The 14,943-nt window shown below is 44.8% G+C and overlaps 1 protein-coding gene across 1 annotated transcript in view; it reads right to left on the bottom strand.

Annotated features, from left to right (window-relative positions):
* The window catches only part of ghsra (growth hormone secretagogue receptor a), a 33,529-nt gene extending 18,962 nt beyond the window's left edge, over window positions 1-14,567 (bottom strand). The window contains exon 1 of the mRNA XM_068041602.1: window positions 13,787-14,567. Coding sequence (XP_067897703.1) covers window positions 13,787-14,567 — 781 coding nt within the window. The remainder of the gene's footprint in view (window positions 1-13,786) is intronic.
* Window positions 14,568-14,943: the final 376 nt, after the last annotated feature.

Genomic DNA, 14,943 nt, shown 5'->3' with positions numbered 1-14,943 from the left:
AAAATCATGAGGGGTCTGGACAGAGTAGATAGAAACTGTTCCCACTCGTGAAAGGATCGAGAATGGGGGGGGGGGGCACAGATTTAAAGTATTTGGTAAAAGAAGCAAAAGTGACATGAGGAAAAACTTTTTCACGCAGCAAGTGGTTAAGGTCTGGAATGCACTGCCCAAGAATGTGGTGGAGGCAGGTTCAATTGAAGCATTCAAAGGGGAATTAGATAGTTATATGAAAAGAAAGAATGTGTAGAGTTACGGGGAGGAGGTAGGGGAATGGAACTGAGGGAGTTGCTCTTTCAGAGAGCCGGTGTGGACACGATGGGCCGATTGGCCTCCTTCTGCACTGTAAAAATTCCGTGATTCTGTGATTTTCAATTGTCCAGTCTTCTGGCACCATCCCATTGTGAAGGAGGATGGGAAGATTATGGCCATTGTCTCTGCAATTTCCATCCTTACTTCCCTCAGTATCCTTGGATGCATCCCACCTAGTCCTGGTGACTTATCCATTTTAAATACAGCCAGCCTTCTAATACTTCCTCTTTATCAATTTTTAGACAATCAAGTATCTCAACTGCCTCCTCTTTCACTGCCTTTGCCAGCATCTTTTTCCTTGGTAAAGACAGATGCATAGTAATCATTTAGTACCTCAGCCATGTCCTCTGCTTCCACATATAGATCCCAATTTTGGTCCATACTCTGCCTTTTTATTATTTATGTGCCGCTGGAAGACTTTTGGATTTTTTTTAATGATAGCTGCCAGTCTCTTCTCATTATCTCTCTTTGCCTCTCATTTATTTTTTTCACTTCCCCTCTGAACTTTCTATATTCAGCCTGTATTATCAACTTAACACCTGCAACCTTTTTTCTTTTTCATCTTACTCGCTACCTCTTTTGTCATCCACTGAGCTCTTGCTTTGCTTTACTTGCCCGACCTTTCCCCGATTAGTAATGTACCTTGACTGTGCCCATACTATCTCTTCTTTAAAGACAGCCCATTATTCCATTACAGTTTTGCTGGCCAATCTTTGATTCCAGTTTACATGGTCCAGATCCATTCTCACCCCATTGAAATTGGCCCTCCCCCAATTAATTATTTTTACTCTAGATTGCTCCTTGTCCTTTTCCATCGCTATTCTAAACCTATGGTCCCCTCAATGTTCCCCTACTGACACTTGATCCACTTAACCCACCACATTCCCCAGAACCAGATCCAGCAATGCCTCCTTCCTTGTTGGGCTGGAAACAAACTGATGTAGAAAATTCTCCTGAACACACTTCAGAAAGTCTTCCCCCTCTCTGCCTTTTACACTAATACTATCCTAGTCTGTGAGTGGCGCAGTGGTTAGCACCGCAGCCTCACAGCTCCAGCGACCCGCATTCAGTTCTGGGTACTGCCTGTGCGGAGTTTGCAAGTTCTCCCTGTGACCGCGTGGGTTTCCACCGGGTGCTCCGGTTTCCTCCTGCAGCCAAAGACTTGCAGGTTGATAGGTAAATTGGCCATTGTAAATTGCCCCAAGTGTAGGTAGGTGGTAGGAGAATGGTGGGGATGTGGTAGGGAATATGGGATTAATGTAGGATTAGTATAAATGGGTGGTTGTTGGTCAGCACAGACTCGGTGGGCCGAAGGGCTGTTTCAGTGCTGTATCTCTCTATGACTCTATATTAGAATCAACCATGACCTGAATGAAAGGCGGAACAGAGTCAAGGGGCTGAATGACCTACTCCTGTTCCTATGTTTCTAGATGCAACCAGGGACAAGGTAAGAATGCCAGTACATGCAAAAAAATAATGGGAGAGGGTGAAATTATCCCTTTGCACACTGACCTACATTGGCTCCTGGACCAACAACACCTTTATTTTAAAATTCTTATCCTCATCTTGGATGATAGCAAGGGGTCAGATATTTATCATTCGCCTTGGTCCATGATTCCCACCAGAGAGTTCAAATTATTGTCAATGAATAAATTACATAAAAGCTCAGGGCCTGATGACTATCTCCTCTGTGAGGGAACAGGTGAGGTAAGTACAGCCTACTCCATCTCAAACCCTCCAGAAACCTGAGCTTACCAAAACTCAGCTAGCCCTATCCTACCCTGTGCCAAGTTCCTGTGCTCACTGCCCTGCATTGGATTCTGGTCTGGCAACACCTTGATGTTAAGATTCTTATCCTTGCATTCAAATTCCTCCATAGCCTTGCCTCTCTCTATCTCTGTAACCTCCTCCAGCCCTACAATCCTCTGAGATCTCTGCGCTCCTTCAATTCTGGCCTCTTGAGCATCCCCGATTTTAATCACTCCACCATTGGCGGCCGTGCCTTCAGCTGCCTGGGCCCTAAGCTCTGGAATTCCCTCCCTAAACCTCACCGCCTCTCTCTCTACCGCTTGCTCCTTTCTTAAGGCGCTCCTTAAAACCTACCTCTTTGACCAAGCTTTTAGGAATCTGTTCTAATATCACTTTATGTGAAATAAAAACAGAAAGTGCTGAAAATACTCCACAGATGCTGCCAGATCTGCTGAGTGTTTCCAGCACTTTCTGTTTTTATTTCAGATTTCCAGCATCCGCGGTATTTTGCTTTTATCTCCTTATGTGGCTTGATGTCAAATTTCGTTTGATAAGGCTCCTGTGAAGTGCCGTAGGATGTGGTGTGCAGTATAAAGATACCCTGATTTTAGCCGGCTAAACCCCACCAATATCTTTATTCATATACGGAAGTCCTTAGGTCTCGCTTAATCCAGCATGCAACATGTTGTATTGTGAACAATCTGGGTACCACACCTCAGGAAAGATGTAAAAGTCTTAAAAGGAATAGAGGAGGGATGTTACCAGAGATGAGAGACATCAGCTATGAGATTAAAATTGTTCTCAAGAGAGGAGGTTAAGAGGTGACTGAATAGAGATTTTCAAGATGATGAGAGGTATTGATATAAGCTTACGGGAAAAATATTCCCTCTGGCGAATTCATCAATTTAAAATCATTGGGAAAAGATCCAGAGGAAAGAGGAGGAGAAATTCTATCACTCAGAGAGTTGTCAGGATCTGGAACATCCTCCCAGAAGAACGTGGTGGAAGCTGATTCCATAAAAATAATTTTTAAAGGGAGTTGGGCATGTCCTTGAGGATGAGGAATTGACAGGTTTACGAACTAAAAGCAGAGATATGGGACTAAGTACAACTGCTCTTTCAAAATGCCAGCGTAAGAACGTAAGAAATAGGAGCAGGAGTAGGCCATTCAGCCCCTCGAGTCTACTCTGCCTTTCAATAGGATCATCACTGATCTTCTACCTCATTTCCACTTTCCTGCCCTATCCCCATATCCCAAAAGATTATCAATCTCAACAACTGAGCATCCCTCAATTTCAAAGATTCACGAGCCACAGAGTAAAGAAATTTCTCTTCACCTCAGTCTTAAACAGCTGATCGCTTCTCCTGAGACTGTGGACCCTCATCCTCGACTCTCCAGCCAGGGGAAACATCCTCTCAGCATCTACCCTGTCCAGTCCTCTCAGAATCTTACATGTTTCAATGAGATCACCTCTCATTCTTCGAAACTCCAGAGAGTATGGGCCCAATTTACTCAATGGCCGGAATTTTACGCCCCCAAACGAGCAGGCTGGTGGCGGAGGGGGAGGGCATAAAATTGTGTGGGAGGCGGTGGGGGGGCCGTTCCCGACCCCCTTTCAGCCCCGCTCCAATTTAACATGGGACAGCAGCGGCGAGCAATGGCTCGCCCACCTCAGGCCAATCAAGAACCTTAAGTGGCCAAATAACTGGCACTTCAAGGCCGCCGCCCGCAGCCGCGGGTGTTTTACCTTTGACTGGGGGGCGGCTGAGGCCTCAAAAAGCCTGCCTGGTGAAACCAGACAGCCTTCTTGCAGGCTGGTGGGGGGCCCTCCTGATCGGGCATCCTGTGCCCCACAGAGGGCTGCCCCCGAAGTCCCAACTGCCCCCATTGCACTCCCCCTACCCCCTAACCAACCCCCCTATACCCGCCAAAGTCCAACCGAAGTTCCTCAGCGAAGCCCTAAATACTTACCTTCATTCCGGGGCTGTCCGTCATCTTCCTTCGGATGGCTGGGTGTAGTTACAGCAGTGGCCACTGCTCCTGGTGGCGTTTCTGGGACCAAGAGCTGCCGGCCTACTGATTGGCCGGCAGCTCCATTAAGCGGGAATTCCTGCCACAAGGAGGTGGCAGTCCCGCCCAAAACCAGTTAAGGGCCAGGGGAGCAAAAAATCCCAGTCTGGCTCCCCAAGCCCAGTGAGGCAGGCTCACCACTGACTTTTCGGCCAGTGGACTGCACCCCCCGCCCAACGAAAAATTCTGGCCAATGTCTCCTCACAGGACAACCCTCTCAACCCAGGAATCAATTTGGTGAACATTTTTTGCACCTCCTCTGAGGCAAGTATAATCATTCCTTAGATAAAAAGACCAAAACTACACTCAGTACTCCAGGTGTGGTCTCACCAAAGCCCTGTACAATTGCAGCAAGACTTCATAATTCTTGTGCTTTAACCCTCTTGCAATAAAGGCCAACATTCAATTGGCCTTTGTAATTACTTGCTGTACCGACATGTTAACTTTCTGTGTTTCCTATATAAGGACACCCAAATCCCTCTGAGCAGCAACATTTAATAGAACCTCACAATTTAAAAAATATTCTGTTTTTCTATTCCTGTCAAAGTGAATAACCTCAAATTTCCCACATTATGCTCCATTTGCCAATTTCTTACCCATTCACATACCCTCTGCCGAATCTTTGGGCAGGATGTTCGAGCGGGCATCAGGACTCCGACATTGGCCCAGAGGGGAGTCCTGGTCCCGCCCATGTCATCAGAATGCCCACCTTCCGGGAGGTGGCCTCCTAATTGGCTGCCTCTATGCTGGCCATCCTATTAAGGATGGTGGGTGGGCTCCCGAGGCTGAGGGCCCAATCAGAGGCAGCTCCAGCGGAAGCAGTGGGCACTGCTCAGGCAGGCGAACACGAAGGCACCTGGAGAGAATTAATCAATTAAGGAGGCCTGAAGCCAATACAGCCATCGGGATGGAGGGGAAACCCCTCTGCAGGACAATTAACGAGGTTACCATCTTTACTCCGATGACCCCTCGGCCTGCTGCGAAGAGGCCGCCTCAATTGAGCAGGCAGCCTCCACATGTGACAGGGGGCTGCACAGACCTTGGTAAAATACCAGCACTGGCTCAAAATGACCCGAAGTGGGGCCTTATTTGGACTAATTGGCTTTTCGCCTCCGTTGGGCAGGCGGCTGATCCGGTTCCCAGCCGTCCCGGGAAAGTCCCCGGGGGCGGGAATGCATCGGGGTGCCACCCCGACACAGCTCGCCCTATTTTCTGGGCCCTCTCACCTCCAACCCCACTTCCACGGGGCCAGGAAAATTCAGCCCTTTGTGTCCTCCTCACTGCTGACTTTCCCTCCTAACTTTGTATTGTCAGCAAAGTTGGATATGTTACACTCAGTCCATTCATCTAAGTCATTAACATAGATTGTAAATAGCTGAGGCCCAAGCACTGATCCAGATGCTACCCCATTAGTAACAGCCTGCCAACCTGAAAATGACCAGTTTATTGCTATTCTTTCTTTTCTAACCTTTGACCAATCCTCTATCCATGCTAATATACTGTCACAACCCCATGAGCCCTTATCTTGAGCAAGATGGACTGAATGGCCTCCTTCTGTGCTGTAAGTTTCTATGACTCTATGTTTCACTGAGTTTTGCGAAGTGGGATGGGAATGGCAATTGAAGCAGACAGTATAAATGGGTACAAGAGACAGTCAGGCAGTCTTCTGGAGAGATGTGATCTATCAGAAAGGGAATGAGTTCCCTATTGAGCCAAATTGCCCATTCATACTTATTAAATCTGAGTTGCATAAATCACGTAGTGAATATTGTTCATATCATTGCCATTGCAGAGTGATTAGCCTGCACTGATTGTTGTACAATTCTACAGGATCTTCTATCTGGTGTGTACAGAGACCAATGGGAAGGGAACAATGTGCAAATGAGTCTTTTCACCTTCAGGCCTTTATTGTGTTTTTCTTTATTCATTGCTGGGATGTGATTATCGCTGGTGAGGCCAGCATTTATTGCCAATCCCTAATTATCCCTAACGGGTGATGTCGGGGGTGGGGGACATGCCTTCTTGAACGGCTGCTAGCAGTTTGATTCAATGGAATGTCTTGCTAGCCCACTTCAGAGGAAAGTTAAGAGTCAACCACATTGCTGTGGGTCTGGAGTCACACGTAGGCCAGACCAGGTAAAGATGGCAGATTTCCTTCCCTAAAGGACATTAGTGAACCAATTGTGTTTTTAACCACAAACCCACAGTTTCATAGTCACCTTTTCTCAGACCTGCTTTTCATTTCCAGTTTTTTAAAATTGAATTCAAATTCTCAAATTGCCACAGTGAGGTATTAAATCATGCTCCCTGGATAGAAACATAGAAACAGAAAAAATAGGAGCAGGAGTAGACCATTCGGCCCTTCGAGTCTGCTCCGCCATTCATTATGATCATGGCTGGTCATCCAACTCAGTAACCTGTTCCCGCTTTCTCCACATATCTCTTGATCCCTTTAGACACAAGAGCTATATCTAACTCCTTCTTGAAAACATACAATGTTTTGGCCTCAAATGCTTTCTGTGGTAGCGAATTCCACAGGCTCACCACTCTCTGGGTGAAGAAATTTCTCCTTGTCTCAGTTCTGAAAGGTTTACCCCACACCCTTAGACTATGATCCCTGGTTCTGGACTCCCCCACCATTGGGAACATCCACAGGTCTGTTGTTTTTCCTTGGCAGATTTATATGCCTCTTCCTTGGATCTAATGCTATCTCTAATTTCCCTTGTAAGCCATGGTTTGGCTACCTTTCCCATTTTACTTTTGCGCCAGACAGGGATAAACAATTGTTGCAGTTCATCCATGCGCTCTTTGAATGTTTGCCATTGCCTTTCGACCGTCATCCCTTTAAGTACCTGTCCTGTGAGTGTTTGATGGGACAGTGTAGAGGGAGCTTTACTCTGTATCTAACCCATGCTGTACCTGTCTTGGGAGTGTTTGATGGGGACAGTGTAGAGGGAGCTTTACTCTGTATCTAACCCCGTGCTGTTGCTGTCCTGGGAGTGTTTAAGGTTTGACTGGGTGCCTGTAATTACTCAGTACTGAGGTCATTAACTGATAATCCCCCAAAAAAGAGGATTTAAAGTTTACAAGGACTGACACAGGAACAGGTGGCCAAATGAACAGTGGAGAATTATTTCCACTGATTGTTTGCAGCTTAATATGCCGGTTTAAAAAATCCTTCTACATTAATTTTATGTCACTAACCTGCTCATTAAAATAAAGATCAAAGAGTGACCTAGTTATGTTATCCTGGAGATTTTTACGTAGAACGTTTTACAGCACAGAAATAGGCTATTCGGCTCAACTGGACTGTGCTGGTGCTTATGGTCCACAGGAGCCTCCAATCCACCTCTCGTCTTCTCACCCTATCAGGCATATCCTTCAATTCCTTTCTCCCTCATGTGTTTTTCTAGCTTCACTTTAAATGCATCGATGCTGTTCTCCTCAACCACTCCCTGTGGTAATGAGTTCCACATTCTCACCACTCACGAGGGTAAAGAAGTTTCTCCTGAATTTCTTATTGGATTTTTTAGTTTTACATTATATATATATTAATATATATAATATATATTATATTAAATATATTATATTTATGGCCTCTAGTTTTGGTCTCCCCCACAAGCGGAAGCATCTTCTCAATGTCTACCACATCAAATCCTTCATAAAGACCTCTATCAGGTCACCCCTCAGCCTTATCTTTTCTAGAGAAAAGAACCCCAACCTGTTCAATCCTTCCTGATAGTTAAATCCTTTTCTTCCCCAGATTCTCCTGCTTGATTAGAGGGTTGAAGTGTTCAGCAGCACAGCGAGAGTCCGATAGATGCCAAATAGTTTTGATCGTAGACTGTACTGTTGCCAGTGTGGGCTTGTGTGTGGACAAACATTAATGGCCTGGATTTTGTGGTGGGGAGTGAAGTGAGAGCACTCACTTCAGAGAAAGCTACCGACTAATATCTAACGATCTCTGTGGTGTGGATTTCCCCTTTCCGGACATTAATTCAGTTCAAGCATCAGCTATTGGGGATCTCTGGCGTCCAGCAACAGTGATGTCATCAAGCAGGCTAAGCAGCCAATCACTTTGAAGAATTCTCACAGAGAGCAAACCAGGAAGTATAAAGTACTGATTATCCTTCACTTTTTAATCATTTTGCAGAGAGCAAAATAAAGATTAGGATGTACACTTGGGTTTAAGGTGGAAGCTGCAATATCATTCACAAACTTTAAAAATCTAGGGAATTTTTTTTATCAGAATGGAGAAATTTGACAATCCACAAATATAAAATTATTTTTTCAGGTCTAGAGTGGTCGTTCAGCAGTAATTATGACTTAATACACCCTTTAAAAACACAGTTACACCCATTCAACAAGGTGCAACTTTTTCAAGGGTTTTTACTTTGAAAATAGCAGTGTAAAAAGTGGAAGTTCACATCAAATCAAGCGATTACTAATATTTCCATCTGTAAGGATTTCATCAGCATACCTTGGAACAGGGAGTCACTTCTGGTATTCCATGTTTAACTGTGCATGTGCAGAGTAATGACTGCCAAAGCTGATAGTTTTGCTGTCATTACAACCACAAAATCTGACCCATTTTATTTGGATGATATTTTGTTGCACACTACTTCAGCACAAGTATTAACCCATTCACCACACAAGCTGTTGTTCAACCAGAGAAAAGGAAGGATTTGCATTTCAATAGCGTCTTTAACAACTGTAGGATGTCTCAAAGTGCTTTACAGCCAATGAAGTACCTTTAAAGTGTAGTCACTGTTGTAATGTAGGAATCACAGCAGCCAATTTGTGCACAGCAAGCTCCCAAACAGCAATATGATAATGACCAGATAATCTGTTTTAACGATGTTGGTTGAGGGATAAATATTGATCAGGGTACCAAAGATAGTTGCCCTACTCTTCTCCAAATAGTGCCATGGCATCTTTTATGTCAGTACTGTCCCTCTGGCAGTGCAGCGCTCCCTCAGTACTCCTCCTGACAGTGCAGCATTCCCTCAGTACTGCCCCTCCAACAATGCAGCTACTCTTCTATGCTTTTGCTATTGTTTTTGTGATAATTGTCATTACTTTTGTGAAAACATGCTCAATAACTGAATTAATAGCACTGACTTGGAAATCACGCACATATTGTTCACTCCCTCACCTACCAAGGCATCACTGTGTACTATAAGATGCACTGCAGCAAGGCTCCCTCGACATATCCTTCTACCCCTGTGACCTCCACCACCTAGAAGGGCAAAAGCAGCGGGCAGATGGGAATACCATCACTTCCAACTTCCCCTCCAAGTCACACACCATCCTGACTTGAAACTATACCGTCGTTCCTTCACTGACGCTGGGTCAAAATCCTGGAGCTCCCTTCCTAACAGCACTGTGGGTGTACCTACACCGTATGAACTGCAGCGGTACAAGAAGGCGGCTCACCACCACCTTCTCAAGGGGAATAAATGCTGGCCTTGCCAGCGACACCAACATCCAGAAAATAATCTTTTCTTTTAAAATATAGCACTAAATACTTTCAGTGAGAGTGATGCTTCTTTAAAATCTTTATTCCCAGCAACACTCTGAATTGCACAGGACAGCTCCAATCTCTGAAGAATTATGTGGAAATGGTTACAGGACTGAACAAGCCACTCACGATTCTCAGTGATATGTTGATTTGGAGCCAAGGCCAATTTAACTCATTCTCGTGTCACACAACAATTATGATAAACAATCTACTCTTCCATTCATATTTCCGAACATCATTACATATATTTACATAGAAACATAGAAAATAGGATCAAGAGTAGGCCATTCGGCCCTTCGAGTCTGCTCCATTCATTACAATCATGGCTGATCATCCAACTCAGTAGCCTGTTCCCACTTTCGCCCCATTCCCTTTGATCCCTTTAGACCCAAGAGCTATATCTAACTCCTTCTTGAAAGCATACAATGTTTTGGCCACAACTGCTTTCTGTGGTAGCGAATTCCACAGGCTCACCACTCTCTGGGTGAAGAAATTTCTCCTCATCTCAGTCCTGAAAGATATATCCCGTATCCTTAGACTATGACCCCTGGTTCTGGACTCCCACACCATCGGGAACATCCTTCCTGCATCTACCCTGTCAAGTCCTGTTAGAATTTTATAGGTTTCTATGAGATCCCCCCTCACTCTTCTGAACTCCAGCAAATATAATCCTAATCGACTCAATCTCTCCTCATACGTCAGTCCCACCATCCCAGGAATCAGTCTGGTAAACCTTTGCCACACTCCCTCGATAGCAAGAACATCCTTCCTCAGATAAGGAGACCAAAATTGCACACAATATTCCAGGTGTGGCCTCACCAAGGCCCTGTATAATTGCAGCAAGACATCCCTGCTTCTGTACTCGAATCCTCTCGCTACGAAGGCCAACATACCATTTGCCTTTTTTACCGCCTGTTGCACCTGCATGCTTACCTTCAGCGACTGGTGAATGAGAACACCCAGGTCTCGCTGCATATTCCTCTCTCTCAGTTTATAGCCGTTCAGATAATAATCTACCTTCCTATTTTTAATACCAAAGTGGATAACCTCACATTTATCCACATTATACTGCATCTGCCATGCATTAGCCCACTCACTCAACCTGTCCAAATCACCCTGAAGCCTCTCTGCATCCTCCTCACAACTCACCCTCCCACCCCGTTTTGTGTCATCTGCAAATTTGGAAATATTACATTTAGTTCCCTCATCTAAACCATTAATAATTATTGTGAATAGCTGGAGTCCTAGCACCGATCCCTGCGGTACCTCACTAGTTACTGGCTGCCATTCGGAAAAAGTCTCATTTATTCCTACTCTTTGTTTCCTGTCTGCCAAACAATTTTCTATCCATCGCAATACACTTCCCCCAATCCCATGTGCTTTAATTTTACACGCTAATCCCTCATGTGGGACTTTATCGAAAGCCTTCTGAAAGTCCAAATAAACCACATCCACTGGCTCCCCCTCATCAACTCTACTAGTTACATCCTCGAAGAATTCTAGTAGATTTGTCAAGCATGATTTCCCTTTCGTAAATCCATGCTGATTCTGTCCGATTCTACCAAAGTTCTCCAAGTGCTCTGCTATAAAATCTTTGATAATGGAATCTAGAATTTTCCCCATTACCGACGTCAGGTTGACTGGTCTATAATTCCCTGCTTTCTCTCTACCTCCCTTTTTAAATAATGGGGTTACATTAGCCACCCTCCAATCTGTAGGAACTGTTCCAGAGTCTATAGAATCTTGGAAGATGCTAATGCGTCCACTGTTTCTACGGCCACTTCCTTAAGTACTCTGGGATGCAGACCATCAGGCCCTGGGGATTTATCGGCCTTCAATCCCATCAATTTCCCCAACACCATTTCTCTACTAATACTGCTTTCTTTCAGTTCCTCTCTCTCACTAAGCCCTGTGTTCCCCAACATTTCTGGTATGATATTTGTGTCCTCCTTTGTGAAGACAGAACCAAAGTATGCATTTAGTTAGTCAGCCATTTCTTTGTTCCTCATAATAAATTCCCCCGTTTCTGATTGTAAGGGACCTACATTTGTCTTCACCAATCTTTTTCTCTTCACATACCTCTAGAAACCTTTACATTCAGTTTTTATGTTCCCTGCAAGCTTGCTCTCGTACTCTATTTTCCCCTTCTTAATCAATCCCTTGGTCCTCCTTTGCTGAATTCTAAACTGCTCCCAATCCACAGGTCTGTTGTTTTTCCTGGCAAATTTATATGCCTCTTCCTTGGATCTAATTTCCCTTGTAAGCCATGGTTTGGCTACCTTTCCCATTTTACTTTTGCGCCAGACAGGGATAAACAATTGTTGCAGTTCATCCACGCGCTCTTTAAATGTTTGTCATTGCCTATCCACCGTCATCCCTTTAATTAACGTTTCCCAATCCGTCATAGCCAACTCGCGCCTCATACCTTCGCAGTCTCCTTTACTAAGATTCAGGACCCTAGTCTCGGAATGAAATGGTCAATTTAGACACATATTTTGAGGTCTTTACAGCTACACACATTGTGTCAATTGTGGCTCAGTTGGTAGCACTCGTACCGTAGGGTCAGATATCCCACTCCAGAGGCTTGAGTCCATAATCCAGGGTGACACTCCCACTGTAGTACCAAGGAAGTACTACTGGGGAGTTCTCCCTGGTGTCCTGTATTCCTCAGGAAATCACAACAAAACAGGTTAACTGGTCATTATCACATTGCTGTTTATGGGATCTTGCTATGCACAGATTGGCTGCCCTGTTTCCCACATTACAACTGTGATCACACATCAAAAAGTACTTCATTAACTGTAAAGCATTTTGACATGTCCTGAGGTTGTGAAAGGTGCTATCGAAATGCTAGTGTTTCCTTCTTTATGACTTCGAGCATACATGTACTGACAAACAGTTCAATCACCACATTTACAAGAAGATAATGGCCCTTTAAAGTCACAATGACTTGCGCTCAGAAATATTTCAATGTGCTTCAAATACAACAAGCTACCTTGAAGAGCAAAAACTTGGAAAATGTGGTTGCCATTTCTACACAGCAAGATCCCGCAATGTAACATGAGATAAGTGACCAAGTGAATCTATTAATTTCTTTGGTGATGTTGGCACAGGGAGCAATATTGCTCAGGAAGAGCTGACAGGCTGCCTACTCCCTGGACAGTACCATAGGATCTTCAACATGCAGTTGAACCAACAGAATGGGCTGATGGAGTGCTCGGTTTCAAATCTTGTTCGAAAGGCTGCATCTCAGACAGTGCAGCACTCCCTCAGCAAGTGCCTAAACTAGATTATGAGCTCAAGTCCTCTAGAAGTTGAATTCATCACTTTCTGACAGTGCTTCCCCCTGAGCCAACGCTGACTTAAACACAGATCATGGAAAGGAACAAATTTAACAATGTCCTTCATTGTCAAAGAAAACATTTTTAATAAAGAAATAATCTGGAATTGATTTGTTTGTGTGTATAGTCTCTCTCTGGTGTCAGCTGTGGCTTGGTGGGTAGTACTGTCACACCTGAGCCAAGAAGGTTGTGGGTTCAAACCACTGTCAGAGACTTCAGCACTGAAATCTGGGCTGATATGTTAATTGTATGCAGGTGGTGGGTATTAACCAAGGATTCACTTGTGCTCCTATAAATGGGAGCAGACTGAAACTCTGGTGGTTGGTTTAGGAGGTGCATGCTTGTAATGTGTATCTCTGTAAACAAAAGTATGTAAATGTTGGCTTCAGTTCTATCCTTCACCACCAAGCTTTCAGGAATATAACATCCCAGGGCAGTACTGAGAGAGTGCTGTGCTGCTGGAGGTGCCGTCTTTTTTATAAGACATTTTACCGAGGCCCCGTTTGGCCTCTCAGGTGGATGTCATGGTACTACCCTGAAGAAGAGCAGGGGAGTTCTCCCCAGCATTCTGAGCCAATATGTATCCCTCAATCAGCATCACTAAAAAAAAATTATCTGATCATTATCACATTGCTGTTTGTGGGATCTTGCTGTGTGAAAATTAGCTGCCACGTTTCCTACATTACAACAGTGACTACACTTCAAAAAGTATTTAATTGGCTGTAAAGTATTTCGGGAGGTCCTGAGGCTGTGAAAGGCGCTATAGAAATGCAAGTTCTTTCTCTATATGCTTACCTAGCATCTTCACTGTCTGCTTGTTGACCTTCTCTCTGCTACTGATGCTGGGTCTGATGCTCTCCCTTTTCCGCCTCCACAGTTTTCGCCCAATTAGGCTGTAGAGGATTGAAAGGCAGAACACGGGCAGGAAGAAGAAGATGCTGGACACCCACACCATGATGTTTAGAAGACCTGACTTGACCGCATACTCCGTAGCCTTGCACTCGTTGGTCAGTACGGGGTCAGTTCCATTCATGTGCTCGACCCCAACTAAGACAAAAATGGGCCCAGCGCTGACAAAGGCCACTGACCAGAGGAAAAAGATGAGCCCTTTGACTCTGCCCTTGGTAATGAGCACTTTGGCCTTGAGTGGGAAGCAAATAGCAAAGTATCTCTCCACGCTCAACGCAGTGATGTTGAGAATAGTTGAGTAAGTACAGCTCTCACTGACAAACTGGAACAGCTTACAGAGCAGGCCCCCAAAGTTCCAGGGCCTGTACTGCCAAATCCTGTACAGGTCCAGGGGCATACACATGAAAATGAACAGGTCTGACAAGGCCATGCTGGACAGATAGAGATTGGTGGTAGTTCTCATGTCTTTGAACTTCAACACAATCAAGATAGTCATGACATTCCCACTTATCCCAATCAATGCCAACAGAACGCAGGTAACAGTTATCCCAGTCAAGATGGGAATTGGGAAGAGATTGACGGGATAATCAGAGTAATCATCCAAATAGTCCATGTTGTAGAGGCTGCAGTTCTGTGTGCAGTTCAAGTTGCTGGAATGGTTGGACATACTGGCTCCCGAAGATGTGGGGCTGAGGTAGTTTGGAGAAATTCTGATTGCAGTGTCAGGTTCCGAGTGCTGAGGGTAGGGGGCCTCTCACCATCTCAGTGCCCAAGGAGAGACAGGACAATGTGAGAGACTGATCAGGGAAAGGGGGAAAATTTCCCAAATACCAGGGCTGCAAAGTTCCTGTGGCCACATTCCATCTACAAAGGATAAGAGGGAAAAGGTTACCATTAGCACCCAGTGCTGTACAAACCCAACCTGGGACCTGGTCTGCTGACCATCCTATCCCATTACATAAAAACACAGAAAATAGGAGCAGGAGTAGGCCATTCAGCCCTTTGAGCCTTCTCCACCATTCATTATGATTATGGCTGATCAA

This window comes from Heterodontus francisci, chromosome 11 (assembly GCF_036365525.1).
Source record: "Heterodontus francisci isolate sHetFra1 chromosome 11, sHetFra1.hap1, whole genome shotgun sequence".
NCBI lineage: Eukaryota > Metazoa > Chordata > Chondrichthyes > Heterodontiformes > Heterodontidae > Heterodontus > Heterodontus francisci.
The sequence above is the reverse complement of the archived record's forward strand: the minus strand, read 5'-3'. Positions and strand labels throughout refer to the sequence as shown.